General features: G+C 43.8%; 1 protein-coding gene across 4 annotated transcripts in view; it reads left to right on the top strand.

Annotated features, from left to right (window-relative positions):
* LOC140407971 (calcium/calmodulin-dependent protein kinase kinase 2-like) overlaps nt 1-15,381 on the top strand; it is a 217,390-nt gene that overhangs the window by 164,709 nt on the left and 37,300 nt on the right. For all 4 annotated transcript variants that reach the window (XM_072495131.1, XM_072495132.1, XM_072495130.1 and 1 more), the window contains 8 exons: nt 3,719-3,740; nt 5,237-5,325; nt 6,229-6,428; nt 8,329-8,382; nt 8,654-8,727; nt 8,971-9,058; nt 11,051-11,179; nt 12,212-12,312. In XM_072495131.1, the coding sequence (XP_072351232.1) occupies nt 3,719-3,740; nt 5,237-5,325; nt 6,229-6,428; nt 8,329-8,382; nt 8,654-8,727; nt 8,971-9,058; nt 11,051-11,179; nt 12,212-12,312 (757 nt within the window). The remainder of the gene's footprint in view (nt 1-3,718; nt 3,741-5,236; nt 5,326-6,228; nt 6,429-8,328; nt 8,383-8,653; nt 8,728-8,970; nt 9,059-11,050; nt 11,180-12,211; nt 12,313-15,381) is intronic.

Below are 15,381 nucleotides of genomic sequence, written 5' to 3'. Positions count from 1 at the left end.
AACTTTTTTTCCGGGGACCCATTTTTACCAGCCGGCCAACCTTCGCGGCCCACGCCGGCCTACCTTCGCGGCCCACGCCGGCCTGCCTTCGCGGCCCACGCCGGCCGGCCTTCGCGGCCCACGCCGGCCGGCCTTCGCGGCCCACGCCGGCCGGCCTTCGCGGCCCACGCCGGCCAGCCTTCACGGCCCACGCCGTCCATTCTTTGTGACCCACGCCAGCCAATGTTCGTGGCCTACGCCGGCTGACCTGCGCGACCCATCATTTTCTCTTACCTTGTTTGCTGCTATCAAAAATGGAGGAAATGGTTTTGGGTCCCTTTGGCCCTGTTACATGCTCCTCCAATGGAATCATTGGATGAAGGTGAAGTCTTCCGGTGTTGGAAAGTATGGAGTCTCCAACTGTCCAAAGTTCTGCATTTTGTTTCCTGTAAAAGTTTATCAAATAAAACCCCCTCCGAATTTGTAAGAAAAAATAAAAATAAAATGAATAAAATTAAATGAATAAAATAAAGAAAACACCCTGGAACTTGTAAAACAAAAAGCTGCGACCGTTTAAAAAAAAAAAAAAAAAAAATGCGTCCGCACTGCGCAGGCGTGCCAGATCATCGGCGCGCATGCGCAGTCTTGCCGATGATCTGGCATGCCTGCGCAGTTCGGCCGCATTTTTTTTAACATGTTCGCGGCCATTTTGAAGGCCGCTTGCAGCCGGCGTTATTAACAGCCGGCTGCTGCGCACAGATTTGCGCGATCGGGAGCGCCGTGACGGACGGCTCCTCGACCCTCTCAACACCTGCCCGCAGCCCACCCGTGGGTCGCGCCCCGAGTTTGACAATGCCTGCTCTATATCCCTCCTATCCATGTATTTGCCAAATGCCTTTTGAGCACCGTTAATGTACTTATGGGCTGAGTGGCCTAATTCTGCTATTATGTCTAATGGTCTTGTATGAATTTCAATGCTGGTTTGATGCCAGGTATGTAGGCTATATGTCCTAATGATTTGTAGATCATATCAAACGCACTTCACAATATGCAAAGTACTGACCATATTCAACCAGCCCATGCTTTTAAAACTCCGAACATAATGCCCAACATTTGAAGTAATTCTGCGATTGACAACACACAATCTTGCCTGGGCTAAGAATTGCAAACAAACATTTTAACCTTTATCTGTCACTGGGTAGCTCACTCATGCACGCTAGTCGTTACATATATTCATACACAAAGGCCTATCCTCTGCAAACAGAAAGAACATATCCATGCGTTGTGCCTTTTTCAACTAACAAAAGTTTTGGAGACAGCCATTCACTGGTTCATTCCCCATGGCATTTTCTTGACCAATCAGAGTTGACTTGCCTGGTTTGAATTTAAACAAAAGCTTGCAGTTCAGTGTTCCCTGGTGCACTCTCCAGGCCAAAGCCTCTACCAATCATAGTCCACTTGCCAATCAGCAGCGCCTTCTCACACAATATAAATAGTTGCTCTCTTTGAAATTGATATTCTTGCAAGTTTGACCTCATCAGTGCAAGACAAAAAGCTTTAACAAGGTCTCTTTTTTTCAGCGAATACTAAATTAGAAATATTCTAATAACCTCAGCAAGCGATTAATAAAGGATTTAATCTGGGCATAAAAGTATACAGTGTTGCAGATTTTATTATGTATGTGTGTGTATATAATATATATACTTTAAATAGACTTCTTGAGTGCACCAGTTTAATTGAATATTTTAATTATAAATCTATTCCACGCCAATTATTTTTTAAAATTACTTTATCAGAGTTACAAAGCCAGAGTTCAGTGTGGACAGGGGCAAACCCCTAATCCAGCTCCTTGCCTGCTCCAAAAAACAATTCCAATTGAATCCAATTCATGGTCCCCACAAGAGAGACATACCAGGTCTTGGCATTACACCTGACCTCACACTCATCTTAGCCAAAAGGCCGAGAAGCGATGCCGGCGCCGCTCTTGTATTCCACACCAATTATGTTGGCTAGGATGCACCAGTCTCACAGACACTAAGGAGAGGGAAAAGAGGCAGGTACCAGGGATGCATTTGGTCTCCACCCCATTTGTGCCTGATGTGCACTTTCTGGATCGTCCACTGGGTGGACAGAAACTCTCACCTTAAACTAAACAAATGTTGGTTAGTGGGTGGCACCGTAGCACAGTGGATAGCACGGTAGCACAGTGGTTAGCACTGTTGCTTCACTACGCCAGGGACCTGGGTTCGATTCCTGGCTTGGGTCACTGGATGTGCGGAGTCTGCACATTCTCCCCATGACTCCGTGGGTTTCCTCCGGGTGCTCAAGTTTCCTCCCACATAGTCCCGAAAGATTTGCTTGTTAGGTGAATTGGATATTCTGAATTCTCCCTCTGTGCCCGAACAGGCGCCAGAGTGTGACGACTAGGGGATTTTCACAGTAACTTCATTGCAGTGTTAATGTAAGCCTACATGTGACACTAATAAATATTATTATTATTATATTCACTGGAGTTTAGAAGAATGAAGGGGGGATCTCATAGAAACCTATGAAATTCTAACAGGACTAGATAGGGTCGATGCAGGAAGCATGTCCCCAATGGTGAGGGAGTCCCGAACCAGGGGACACAGTATGAGGAGACAGGATAAACCATATAGGACTGAGATGAGGAGAAATTTCTTCACCCCAAAGAGTAGTGAGCCTGAGAAATTCACAAACACAAAGGAGTTGAGGCAAAAATATTGTGTGTTATCAAAAAGGAATTAAAGGGGCAAAAGAGATCAAAAGATATGGGGGGAAAGCAGGAACAGGTTACTGAGTTGGATGATCAGCCATGATCATAATGAATAGCGGAGCAAGCTCAAAGGGCCAAATGGCCTACTCCTTTTTTCTATGTTTCTAATTAAATGCCATGAAAATGACCCATGAATTACATCATAATATCTCCCATATCATTTTCAGAGGATTTTGCGAGGTGCACATAAACTAAAAAGCAAACTTAGAAGTAGAGATTGCAGCGTTACCATTTTATCTCAGATGAGTATTTTTTTTAAAGTATTTTGATGGGACAGGGGTGATAATGTTTATATCTCTTCCTGACAGCAGCCATTATCAGAAATGCAATACGTCTTGTGGTATGCATGCACACGCAAATGTATATAGTTGTATAAATGTATTTAGTATATCAGTGCACATAACTATCGGTTATGACCTCTGGCCAGCAGGTGGCGTCAGACATCCATCACGTGACTGGAGTGGCCCGCCAGTTGGTAGTAGGACGTACAACAGGATAGTCGCACTTAGAGTAGCCCCAGGAGAATTCACTGAATTCATTTAGTAACTTTGTCGATATAGGAATCTGTTAGTTATCTTTCCACGTGTTTGCTAATAAATCATCGTTCTGTGTACATCATTACAACGGTGGAATCACAGATTACAACACTTCCCTCTGCTGATTTGGAACAAGCAGTGATTACCATCTGGTAATCTTGTCTTGTCATTTAAATGAGCTGAAACCAGAAATGCAGCTGGGTTCTGCAGAGCTCAGGTTGGAGGCTCGTGAAAAGCACAGTCAGTTGGAGGAAGGAAATGTGGCTGTGATTTCTTGGCAAGTGGAAAACAGGTATTTTATGAAAATGTTACCACAATATTGTTTTCTCATTTTAATGCTCTTATCTAACAAAGGTGCATTAAATATAGTCCCTAGAAGCGTATTGTAATTCTGTTTCTTCTCTTTCAGTTTTTGAACTTGTGAAACAAGGGCAAGTATTTCTTCTTTTCTCCTTTTTTAAACATCTTTTAGATTTCTCTGCTTGATTGTCCAACCAAGAAGATGGGTATATTATCAGATTCCAGCTAGTGTTCCTCATGAGCCTGCAGCCTCGTGGTTGTGTAGAGTGGCTTATGCTGATGCATTCTTCAGTTGTAATCTCTTTCCATTTCAGGAGACTGCATAGCCTTTGTTGTACAAGATCTCATTGCACATGGAAATGCATAGAATGGTTACAGCATTGAAGAAGGCTATTTGGCCCTTGAGTGAATGCTGGTTCTCTGCAAGAGCAATTCAGCTATTCCGGTTGACCTCCTTCCCTGTTATCCTGAAATATTTTTTCCCTCGGGATGTTTTTTCTCTCAGGTGTTTATCCAATTCCCTTTTAAAAGTCCCAGTTGAATCTGCCCCACCACCCCTTCAAGTTGTGTATTCCAAATCCTAACCACTTGCTATGTAAAAGTTGTTTTCCCATGTAACCTTTGGTTCTTTTGCTCTGGGTCTCTATCCTTCTGCCAAAAGAAAAAGTTTTTCCCTATCTCCTGTACAGGTTTTGAATACTGCTATTGATTCTCTTCTCAACATAGATATGGCTAAGTGTTGCTAAAGTCAAAAGTATTAGTACTAGTGTAGTATAATATTTTTAGTTCCTTTAATTGTATTGTAAATTGTATTGGAAATACAATTTGTGTTCTTAGTGAAAATATACGCTGTAATATATTTTGAAACAACAGCATGGCTCTTCAACCATCTGTGAAGAGTCTGGAAATGGCCTGGGTTATTTCTGATTTCCTTCCCCTCCTTTTCGCCATATGAATCAGTGACTAATGTTTAGCCCCTCCTAGTGGCATTGCACAAATCAAAAATGTGTCATGTCTCCATTTCTTGTAAAACTTGAAGATTATGGGCGGGATTCTCCAACACCCCCGCCGGGTCGGAGAATCGCCGGGGGGCGGCTTGAATCCCGCCCCCGCTGGCCGCCAAATTCTCTGGCACCGGAGATTCGGCGGGAATCGCGCCGGTCGGTGCCCCCCCCCCCCCCCCCCCAGCGATCCACGGGCGGGCCTGTGCCGTGGGGGGACTCTTTCCCCTCCGCATCGGCCATAGTCTCCGCGATGGCCGACGCGGAGGTGACCCCCCTGCGCATATACGGGGATGACGTCAGCTGACGCTCCCGCTCATGCGCAGACTTCCGCCGGCCAGCGGAGTCCCTTCGGCCCCGGCTGGCGTGGCGCCAAAGGCCTTCCACGCCAGCCGGCGGGACGGCAACCACTCTGGCGTGGGCTGAGCACCTAAAGGTGAGGGCTTGGTCCCTCCACACCTTTGGGGCAGCCCAACGCCGGAGTGGTTCACGCCACTCCATCCCACCGGGACCCCCGCCCTGCCGGGTAGGGGAGAATCCCGCCCTATGTATTGTTGTGGAAAATTAGAATGCCAAGGGACTTGAAGTGCACCAATTGGTTTTCAATTCCTTCTATCTGATTTCAGCCCTGTGATGGAGGTTCCAACTGATAAACCCTTGACAGAAGAGCAAGCACGATTTTACTTTCAAGACTTGATCATGGGAATTGAATTCTGTAAGTGTAGGATGTGTTCCTTTGTGTGGCAGTGAATAGGAAAATAACAGAGTTCTTTTGGCTGAAATGGTGTTGACATAATATTAGCTTTCTATTTTCTTTCCCCTTTGCCACACTATACACAATCCCTGGCAAATAAGCAGGTGGATGGCATATATTATTCTGTAACTACATTTTGAAAGATGCACAAGTGTGATTCATGTCAACTATCCCCCCCCCCCCGGAATAGTGTGTGACATTTCAAATACAACCTGTCTGAGATTGGAAACTCATCATGTGGCGAATTACAATCAGAAATCCCCATTCGATCGCTCTGTAACACGCTTAAATAATAGTGGCTTGATACAGTGATTTCATATAATGACACAAAATAATATGATCTGCGTGGGTTTCCTCCGGGTGCTCCGCTTTTTCTCCCACAGTCCAAAGACGTGCAGGTTAGGTGGATTGGCCATGCTAAATTGCCCTTGGTGTCCAAAAAGGTTAGGAGGGGTTATTGGGTTACGGGGATAGGGTGGAAGTGAGGGCTTAAGTGGGTCGGTGCAGACTCGATGGGCCGAATGGCCTCCTTCTGCACTATGTTCTATATTCTACCCTACTATAACTTAATTTTACTGCTTGCCTATGGTGATGGTACCTATACTATTGATTTTTTTAAATCTAACACTTGTAAGTGAAGTTGTCCAGTTATTTGCTTTTGCAGAGCATTTTGAGATGTTTAATTAGTTTGATGATATAAATTAGTGCAAGTTGATTTTATTTGTAATAAAGCAGATTGATGCTTGATATTTGAAATGGAGTGTTAACATTACTATCCCTTCTGTCCTGCGTTCTGATGCTGCTAGATGTCTGCCACATTGAAAAGTTCAAAATAGATTTTAACTAGGAATGTTCTGTATGCAGTGCACTACCAAAAGATCATTCATCGTGACATTAAACCTTCCAATCTCTTGGTTGGAGAAGATGGACATATCAAAATAGCTGACTTTGGAGTTAGCAATCAGTTTGAGGGAACTGACGCTCTTCTGACCAGTAGTGTGGGTACACCTGCATTCATGGCTCCAGAGACCATTTCAGAAACCAGGAAGAATTTTCATGGCAAGGTAAAACAAAATGTTCATTTTATCTGCAACAGAACTATTAATTAACCCACAATGTACTGTTATCTGAGATTCTTAATTACTACAATTGTCTGTTCCAAACTACTATTTTTCTGTTGCGTTTGATGTTAGAACTAAGTTTGAGGAGTCCTGAAGTTCAGCCTATTTTGTCTGTCCCTTTTTAAGCCCTAGTTGCAATTTGTGCCCAATCTATTTCAGCGCAAAAGCCCTTCACTTGGTGATAGTTATTTTAGGTTGAAGAATATTTTAAATTAAAATTAAAACCGCAAGTTCCCATAGTGGGTCAAAAAAAAAAAAAATGCCAATTATTGTTTCGCCGAAATTGAAAATGTAGTATTTGGTACAGGTCTTAACTTTTTGAGATAGACTAATGACCACAAAGACAAATCAGCAAAGAACAAAGAAATGTACAGCACAGGAACAGGCCCTTCGGCCCTCCAAGCCCGTGCCGACCATGCTGCCCGACTAAACTACAATCTTCTACACTTCCTGGGTCCGTATCCCTCTATTCCCATCCTATTCATGTATTTGTCAAGATGCCCCTTAAATGTCACTATCGTCCCTGCTTCCACCACCTCCTCCGGTAGCGAGTTCCAGGCACCCACTACCCTCTGCGTAAAAAAACTTGCCTCGTACATCTACTCTAACCTTGCCCCTCTCACCGTAAACCTATGCCCCCTAGTAATTGACCCCTCTACCCTGGGAAAAAGCCTCTGACTATCCACTCTGTCTATGCCCCTCATAATTTTGTATACCTCTATCAGGTCTCCCCTCAACCTCCTTCGTTCCAGTGAGAACAAATCGAGTTTATTCAACCGCTCCTCATAGCTAATGCCCTCCATACCAGGCAACATTCTGGTAAATCTCTTCTGCACCCTCTCTAAAGCCTCCACATCCTTCTGGTAGTGTGGCGACCAGAATTGAACACTATACTCCAAGTGTGGCCTCACTAAGGTTCTATACAGCTGCAACATGACTTGCCAATTCTTATACTCAATGCCCCGGCCAATGAAGGCAAGCATGCCGTATGCCTTCTTGACTACCTTCTCCACCTGTGTTGCCCCTTTCAATGACCTGTGGACCTGTACTCCTAGATCTCTTTGACTTTCAATACTCTTGAGGGTTCTACCATTCACTGTATATTCCCTACCTGCATTAGACCTTCCAAAATGCATTACCTCACATTTGTCTGGATTAAACTCCATCTGCCATCTCTCCGCCCAAGTCTCCAGACAATCTAAATCCTGCTGTATCCTCCGACAGTCCTCATCGCTATCCGCAATTCCACCAACCTTTGTGTCGTCTGCAAACTTACTAATCAGACCAGTTACATTTTCCTCCAAATCATTTATATATACTACAAAGAGCAAAGGTCCCAGCACTGATCCTGTGGAACACCACTGGTCACAGCCCTCCAATGAGAAAAGCATCCTTCCATTGCTACTCTCTGCCTTCTATGGCCTAGCCAGTTCTGTATCCATCTTGCCAGCTCACCCCTGATCCCGTGTGACTTCACCTTTTGTACTAGTCTACCATGAGGGACCTTGTCAAAGGCCTTACTGAAGTCCATATAGACAACATCCACTGCCCTACCAAACTTAACAGGATTCTCTGCAAAGACCAAAAAAAAGGACTGAATCAAGTTCTAAGTTGGGATCAGTTTGCTTCTGTGAAAATTTCCTCTCTGCCCAATTTTAGGCCCTGCACTGAGCCCTTGAATGTTGAATAAGTATTGTTTGCTTTTCACATGGAATGCTTTTTCAAGCTGTTCTTAGACCATTTATTCATGATTGGAAAATGGAGTCTCAAATTTTAGGTTCAGGCCTGTAACATACTGATAATTTGTTTCATTTTGAGACCTGATTATGATTTATTTGATTAGGCTTTGGATGTTTGGGCGATGGGTGTTACGTTGTACTGTTTCGTTTTGGGGCATGTAAGTATAACAAATGCTAAATGATGCTGCATCATTTAATGCAGTAATTTTGTTCCTGTTGCACAATGCCATTACTTTTTGTTTTAGTATTGCCTTTAATCATTAAAATGCAGAGTCATATTTAGTTGTTATTTATGTCTTCACTATTTGGAGTTGTCGGAAATACTTTTTTGTTTATCTATTGTACCTAATTATCTGATATGTCTACATTTGCAGCTTGTAAAATCTTGGTGAAGGATATAAAACTGATCAAGCTTTATTTTTGTGCTAGTGTCCCTTCATGGATGACCAGATATTAAGTCTGCATAAGAAAATTAAGAACCAGCCAGTGGAATTTCCTGAGCAGTGAGTAGTTTGTATATTTATACCTACTTTTTAAAATTTTGGCCTGCTTCAAAGTGTTTTTCTCAACTTAAATTTGTGTGTGAATTTTATTATTTCTCTCTCGATCAGACTTTTTCATCTCATTCAATGATTCTGCTTTACAGACTCTTGATGGGATGAGGAGTTGGGATAATTTAATGTGGCAAGCATTGACACCTTTTAGCTGAATATATTCAAATGTCTGTTATTAATTTTGCGAGCTAGGCCAGACCTCTCTGAAGAGCTGAAGGATCTCATTTTTAAAATGTTGGATAAAAACCCGGAAACCAGAATTACAGTTTCACAGATCAAGGTAAGACAAAGGAGTGTTACATCTACAATCATTCCACCATTGTTGATATTTTTGTAACTTATACACACACATAACAATTGTAATATAAAAAATGTAAGGTGAAAAAGCCATTAAATCTGTTGGCTTCCTTGTGCCTCTGAACTGTAAGATGTTTGGTCCTTATTCAGTGCACCAAAACATCCTATTCAAATAGTCAATAAAACTATAACCTAGCACATGTGAGATATCGAAAGAGAGGGTAAACACAGTGAAGGCGCTGTTGGGAGTTGTCAGGGTTGGAGGTGGGAAGAGTGCTATGTTGTGGAGGAATATGCAAGTCCATCAGGTGAAGGAAAAAAGCAGGATTATTATTTTGTAATTGCAACTGAGGATATGTTTTTATGCTTTATGATGTAAACACATGGAACATAGGGCAGTTGCTTCACAGCCCCAGAGTTCCAGGTTCGATTCCTGGCTTGGGTCACTGTTGTGTGGAGTCTGCACGTTCTCCCTGTGTGTGCGTGGGTTTCCTCCGGGGGCTCCAGTTTCCTTTTTAGCAAATATTAGATGGAGACAGCTAGTCTCCCTCTAATATACTCTCCCATGATCTATCCGAGATGTTGCAATCTAACCCGATCACCACGGAGATCTCGGGTGAATGCCGTTCAATGCTGATCCATGCAAACGGGGACCAGAAGGAACGGCACACATGGGGTCCCCCAGGCGTTCGTTGGCTCCCTCTAGGCAGGGTGGCACCTTGGTACTGCTGGGGCCACCTGTGCACCCTGACAATGCCAACCTGGCACCCTGGTGGTGCCACTTTGGTGCCGGCCTGGCACTGCCAAGGTGCCCCAGTGGTGCTGGCTGGGCCAATGCAGTGCCAAGCTAGCATTTTTCCCGTGACGGGGACCTGGTGCAGAGAGGGCACCCCCGAGGACCCCCTTATAGGTGATTGGAGGTTTGGGGGTTGCGTTGGAGGGGGTCGGGAGATCGGGATGCCATTTAAAAATGGCGCCCTTTCTCCTCCTGCACTGAGGAATTCCGGTGAGCAGAACTAAGTGCGGCCTTGTCGGGGAGTTCCCCATTGAGGCCTCTTTTTACTGGTTGGGTTTCCCAAGGTCCAGGAAACCCAAACAGTATTGGGTAAAAGTAAGGAGCTTGTAAAAATGGAGACACACCGATTCTGTTACCCGCCATTCCAATTCCATTAAAAGTGGTAGTGTTCGGGTTTGTGGTGAATTAGAGTCGGGATTTAAATTTTTTAATTTGAACTTTTCAGCCAGCTTGCCTTTGGGTGTTAAAATTATTCCATTGTTTCACAGGAAATTTCCAAAATTAAAGATTATTATACAGTTGCAAAGAGCTAAACTGTTCTTATTTCCATATACACTGTAACCTCTCCAGTCGAGAAACTATGGCACAAAAACACCAAAGATCCAGAAAATCTTTGTCCAAACATGAGCAACCTATGTATGTGCTAGGGAGCTGCAATAAGGGGCTGTTTAGCACAGGGCTAAATCGCTGGCTTTGAAAGCAGACCAAGGCAGGCCAGCAGCACGGTTTGATTCCCGTAACAGCCTCCCCGAACAGGCGCTGGAATGTGGCGACTAGGGGCTTTTCACAGTAACTTCATTTGAAGCCTACTTGTGACAATAAGCGATTTTCAATTTCATTTCAAGTTTCGAAGGTATGGGCTCAGTGCAGATCATTTAACTCCTTACAGTTTTAAAATGTTTTATCATTTTATGCTTCAGGTAAATATTTATATCTGCAGTGTTTCTCAGTTCACACATTTGTGGTTAGGCATTCAAACATCATTTATAATCCAGAAAATTAAAAAATTCTGAATTGACTTGGTCATTCCGGACTGGAGAGGTTATAGTGCAATATATTTGCACAAATATCAAAGTAGCCATTTACTACCTATGTTTCTTGGTTTTTAAAATGCAGTATTGTAAATATTTTAAATTATGCTGCAAGAAATTCTTCATGGTTCTTTCTTTTAACTTGCAGACACATCCGTGGGTGACGCGTCATGGTGCTGAAGCACTTCCTACAGAGGATGAAAATTGTATACTTGTTGAGGTTACTGAAGAGGAGGTTGAGAATTCGGTCAAACATATTCCAAGCCTGGCAACAGTTGTAAGAGACAATATTCATTTTATATGGGCCAATGAAAATAAACCACAAATGCACAAGTAATTTTTAAAAATTCATTCAGGGATGTAGGTTTCGCTGACTAGGCCAGCATTTATTGCCCATCCCTATTTGCCCTTCAGAAGGTGGTGGTGAGCTGTCTTCCTGAGCCGCTGCAGTCCATGTAGTATACATTTGTATGTACTTGTTGAGGGCCAACCATACATTTCTCATATTCTCTTGTTTTCTGGTGCCAATGGTGCAGCTGAGCAAGTACTGGAGCCTGAAGGAACTGTTCACCAGTGTATCCCGCTCGAGCAGAGTTTGGAAAGTGTCAGAAAGTAGCTGTCATATTCATTGCCACTCATAAGGCTTTGCTCAGTATCTAATCTATTTCTAAATCAGTCCCAATTCCAAACACGGCCAAATACAAACCTCAGAAGCACTCGCAAAATCCCTAGGGACACTAGTTAATTCATGTCAATAGCAGCCAATATTACATGCACAGTAGAAAACTATTACTCCTGTCCACTTTGTTCACAAGTAATAGCACTTTTCAGTGAAAATAAATTAAAAATCACATCATTTCTGTAACATGCCTCTTTCTATCTTGCATACATTCAGTAAATGGTTCAATAGGACTTAATAAATTCCCCAAATGTATGATGAAATTTTTATTAAATGACAGATGGGTCTCTAATTCTCCACATAACATTCAATTGAAACAGTTTTCCGTGGTAACTTTATCCACGTATGATTGTTACTATTGGTCAACACGACTGCACACACCATTGTTAAAGTAACCAAAGAGAAAATGCAGGAAAATCTCAGCAGGTCTGGCAGCATCTGTATGGCGAAAAAAGTGCTAACGTTTTGAGTCCAGATGATCCTTTGTCAAAGCCATTGTCAAAACTCATTGTTAAAGTAGATGGACTCTTTTGTAACAAGAGGGGCTGAATTTTATAGACATGTTTTCATTCATTTGTCCTTGAATGCATCTTTTATGAAAATATTGCAAAATTGATGCTTTCTTGTCAGATTCTTGTTAAAACAATGCTTCGAAAGCGTTCGTTTGGGAATCCTTTTGAGGGAAGTAGGCGAGAGGACCGATCTTTGTCTGCATCAGGGAACTTTCTTGTGTAAGTAGATAACTATATTTTTTCAAATGATATTGATTCAAATTATGTGGCATTTTCCAAGCTTTGCATGGATTTACATCTTCAGAGTTTTTAAGGTACACATTTTGCATTACCATGGTGACAATTAAAAATCTTGATAAATTTCCTTTAACAAAATATTGATTTACACTTTTTAAATTCAATACTTTAAAGAAAGAAAGCTTGTGTTTTAAGTAAAGGTGCAGTGTTGTATTTGTTTTTCACAGGATGTGAACCTCGCTGACAAGGCCAGCATTTATCACCCTTTCCTAATTGCCCTTGGCTGGTAAATTGTACTTGAGAGGTAGAAACTGTACTCTGGGCAAGTAAATCCCAGATTATTGGTCCTCCTTTTGTTATGAAAATTCATTCAGCAATTCGAAATAAGATAAACTGACCATATATTCTTCATTGACACGACATCCTACGGGGTTACGTGAGACCCTGTAGGCTTACATATAGCACTAAATTAAATGAAGCTTTTCAATTGGTCATAAATTTTGTGAGGCAAGTTAGATGGAACCAAGTGGCGTTCCCTAATTGTTCTTCAAACTTTACTCCTTCATGTTTGCTTAAGTAGTTTCACAATATGATGTTTTAAAATGCAATTCTAAACAGTTCAAATCTAAACACAATGGCTTCACTTTTTTTTCAATATATAAAAGTTAAGAGAGGCAAAAATAGACATTGGACCACTGGAAAATGGGGCTGGAGAAGTAATAATAGGAAACAAAGAAATGGCAGAGGAATTGAATAGTTACTTTACATCAGTCTTCACGGTGGAAGACACCAGAGGATGCCAGAGCTCCAGGAGAATCGGGGGCAGAGATGAGTGCAGTGGCCATCACCAAGGACAAGGTTCTGGGGAAACTGAAAGATTTGAAGGTAGATAAATAACCTGGACTTGATGGACTACACCCCAGGGTTCTTAAAGAGATAGCTGAGGAGATTGTGGAGTCATTGGTGGTGATCTTTCAGGAATCACTGGAGGCAGGAAGGGTCCCAGAGGATTGGAAAATGGTTAATGTAACACCGCTGTTTAAGAAGAAAGGGAGGCAGAAGACGGAAAATTATAGGCCCGTTAGCCTGACTTCGGTCATTGGTAAGATTTTAGAGTAAGTTGCCCCGGGGAAATTTCTTGAGATATATGCAGGTGAGGGCGTTTACTAGACAACAGGTGAGGGAATTTCCGTTGCTCCCGACACAGGGGATACAGGACAGGGTGCTTTCAGGGGTGTGGGTCGGAGAGGGCAAGGTGTCAGAGATTTACCGAGAGATGAGGGAAGAGGGGGAGGAGTCGGTGGGCGAACTAAAAGGAAAGTGGGAAGAAGAACTAGGGGAGGAGATAGAGGAGGGTATGTGGGCTGATGCCCTAAGCAGGGTAAATTCCTCTTCCTCATGCGCCAGGCTTAGCCTGATTCAATTTAAGGTGCTACATAGAGCACACATAACGGGAGCAAGATTGAGCAGGTTCTTTGGAGTGAAGGACAAATGTGGGAGGTGTAGCGGGAGCCCGGCAAACCACGCACATATGTTTTGGGCATGCCCGGCACTGGAAGGGTATTGGAAGGGAGTGACGGGAGTGATTTCGCGGGTGGTGAAGGCCCGGGTCAAACCAGGCTGGGGGTTAGCTCTATTTGGAGTTGCGGAAGAGCCGGGAGTGCAGGAGGCGAAAGAGGCCGACGTTGTGGCCTTTGCGTCCCTAGTAGCCTGGCGCAGGATCCTACTCATGTGGAAGGAGGCGAAACCCCCCCGGACTGGAGGCCTGGGTAAATGATATGGCGGGGGTTCATTAAACTGGAGCAGATAAAGTTTGCCCTGAGAGGATCGGCTCAAGGGTTCACCAGGCGGTGGCAGCCATTTCTCGACTACCTAGGGGAACGTTAGAGGGAAGACAGATGACCAGCAGCAGCAACCCGGGGGGGGGGGGGTTAGTTTAGTTTAGGTCAAAGATAAAGGGGTTTTGCTACTTGTGTATTGTTAAAAATTTCTGTATTGTTATTGTTGCGTTTGCTTTGTAAGAGGGGAAAAATTGTTGTTTGGGAAAAATATTTCAATAAAACATATTTTTTTAAAAAAAGATGAGATTGTGGAGTACTTGGAAGTGCATGGTAAAATAGGACTGAGTCAGCACGGCTTTGAAAAGTGGAGGTCATGTCTTACAAATCTGTTAGAGTTCTTTGAGGAAGTAACAAGGAAGTTAGACAACTCAAGGCCAACGTTCGGAGGCTTTTAAATGTTATTATGATGCCCTCAGAAAGAGGAGAGGCAGAGGTGGTGGTAGCGATGGATGCGGAGAAGGCTTTTGATCGGGTGGAGTGGGACTACCTGTGGGAGGCGCTGGGAAGATTTGGGTTTGGTGAGGGCTTTATTGGTTGTGTGCGATTGCTCTACCAGGCGCCTGTAGCGAGCGTGCGTACGAACCGGCTGAGGTCGGGGTATTTTAAATTACATCGAGGGACGAGGCAAGGGTGCCCCCTCTCCCCATTATTGTTTGCTCTAGCTATAGAGCCACTGGCCATGGCGCTAAGAGCTTTGAGGAACTGGCAGGGGCTGGTTCGGGGGGGGGGGGGGGGGGGGGGGGCGGGGGGGAGAGGTGGAGCACCGGGTCTCTCTCTACGCGGACGATTGAGGGGATGGGGGAGGTTATGCGGATCTTGGGGGAATTTGGCAGTTTTTCAGGGTATAAATTGAATATGGGGAAGAGCGAGATGTTCGTGATTCAGGCTAGAGGGCAGGAGGGGAGCTGCCGCTTAGAATGGTAGGGAAGAGCTTTCGCTATCTGGGAATCCAGGTGGCTCGGAAATGGGAGGCACTGCATAAGCTTAATCTATCCCGGTTGGTAGAGCAAATGGAAGGGGACTTTAAGAGATGGGACATGCTCCCGTTGTCACTGGCAGGGAGGTACAGACCGTGAAAATGACGGTCCTCCCCAGATTTCTGTTTGTCTTTCAGTGCCTCCCCATCTTCATCCCTAAGGCTTTTTTCAAGCGGGCTTTGTATGGGCGAATAAAACCCCGCGGGTGAAAAAAATGTGGTTGGAGCGTAGTT

This window comes from Scyliorhinus torazame, chromosome 1, assembly GCF_047496885.1.
Source record: "Scyliorhinus torazame isolate Kashiwa2021f chromosome 1, sScyTor2.1, whole genome shotgun sequence".
NCBI classification, from domain to species: Eukaryota; Metazoa; Chordata; class Chondrichthyes; order Carcharhiniformes; family Scyliorhinidae; genus Scyliorhinus; species Scyliorhinus torazame.
Note: the sequence above shows the minus strand (reverse complement) of the source record. Positions and strands in the feature narration are given on the sequence as shown.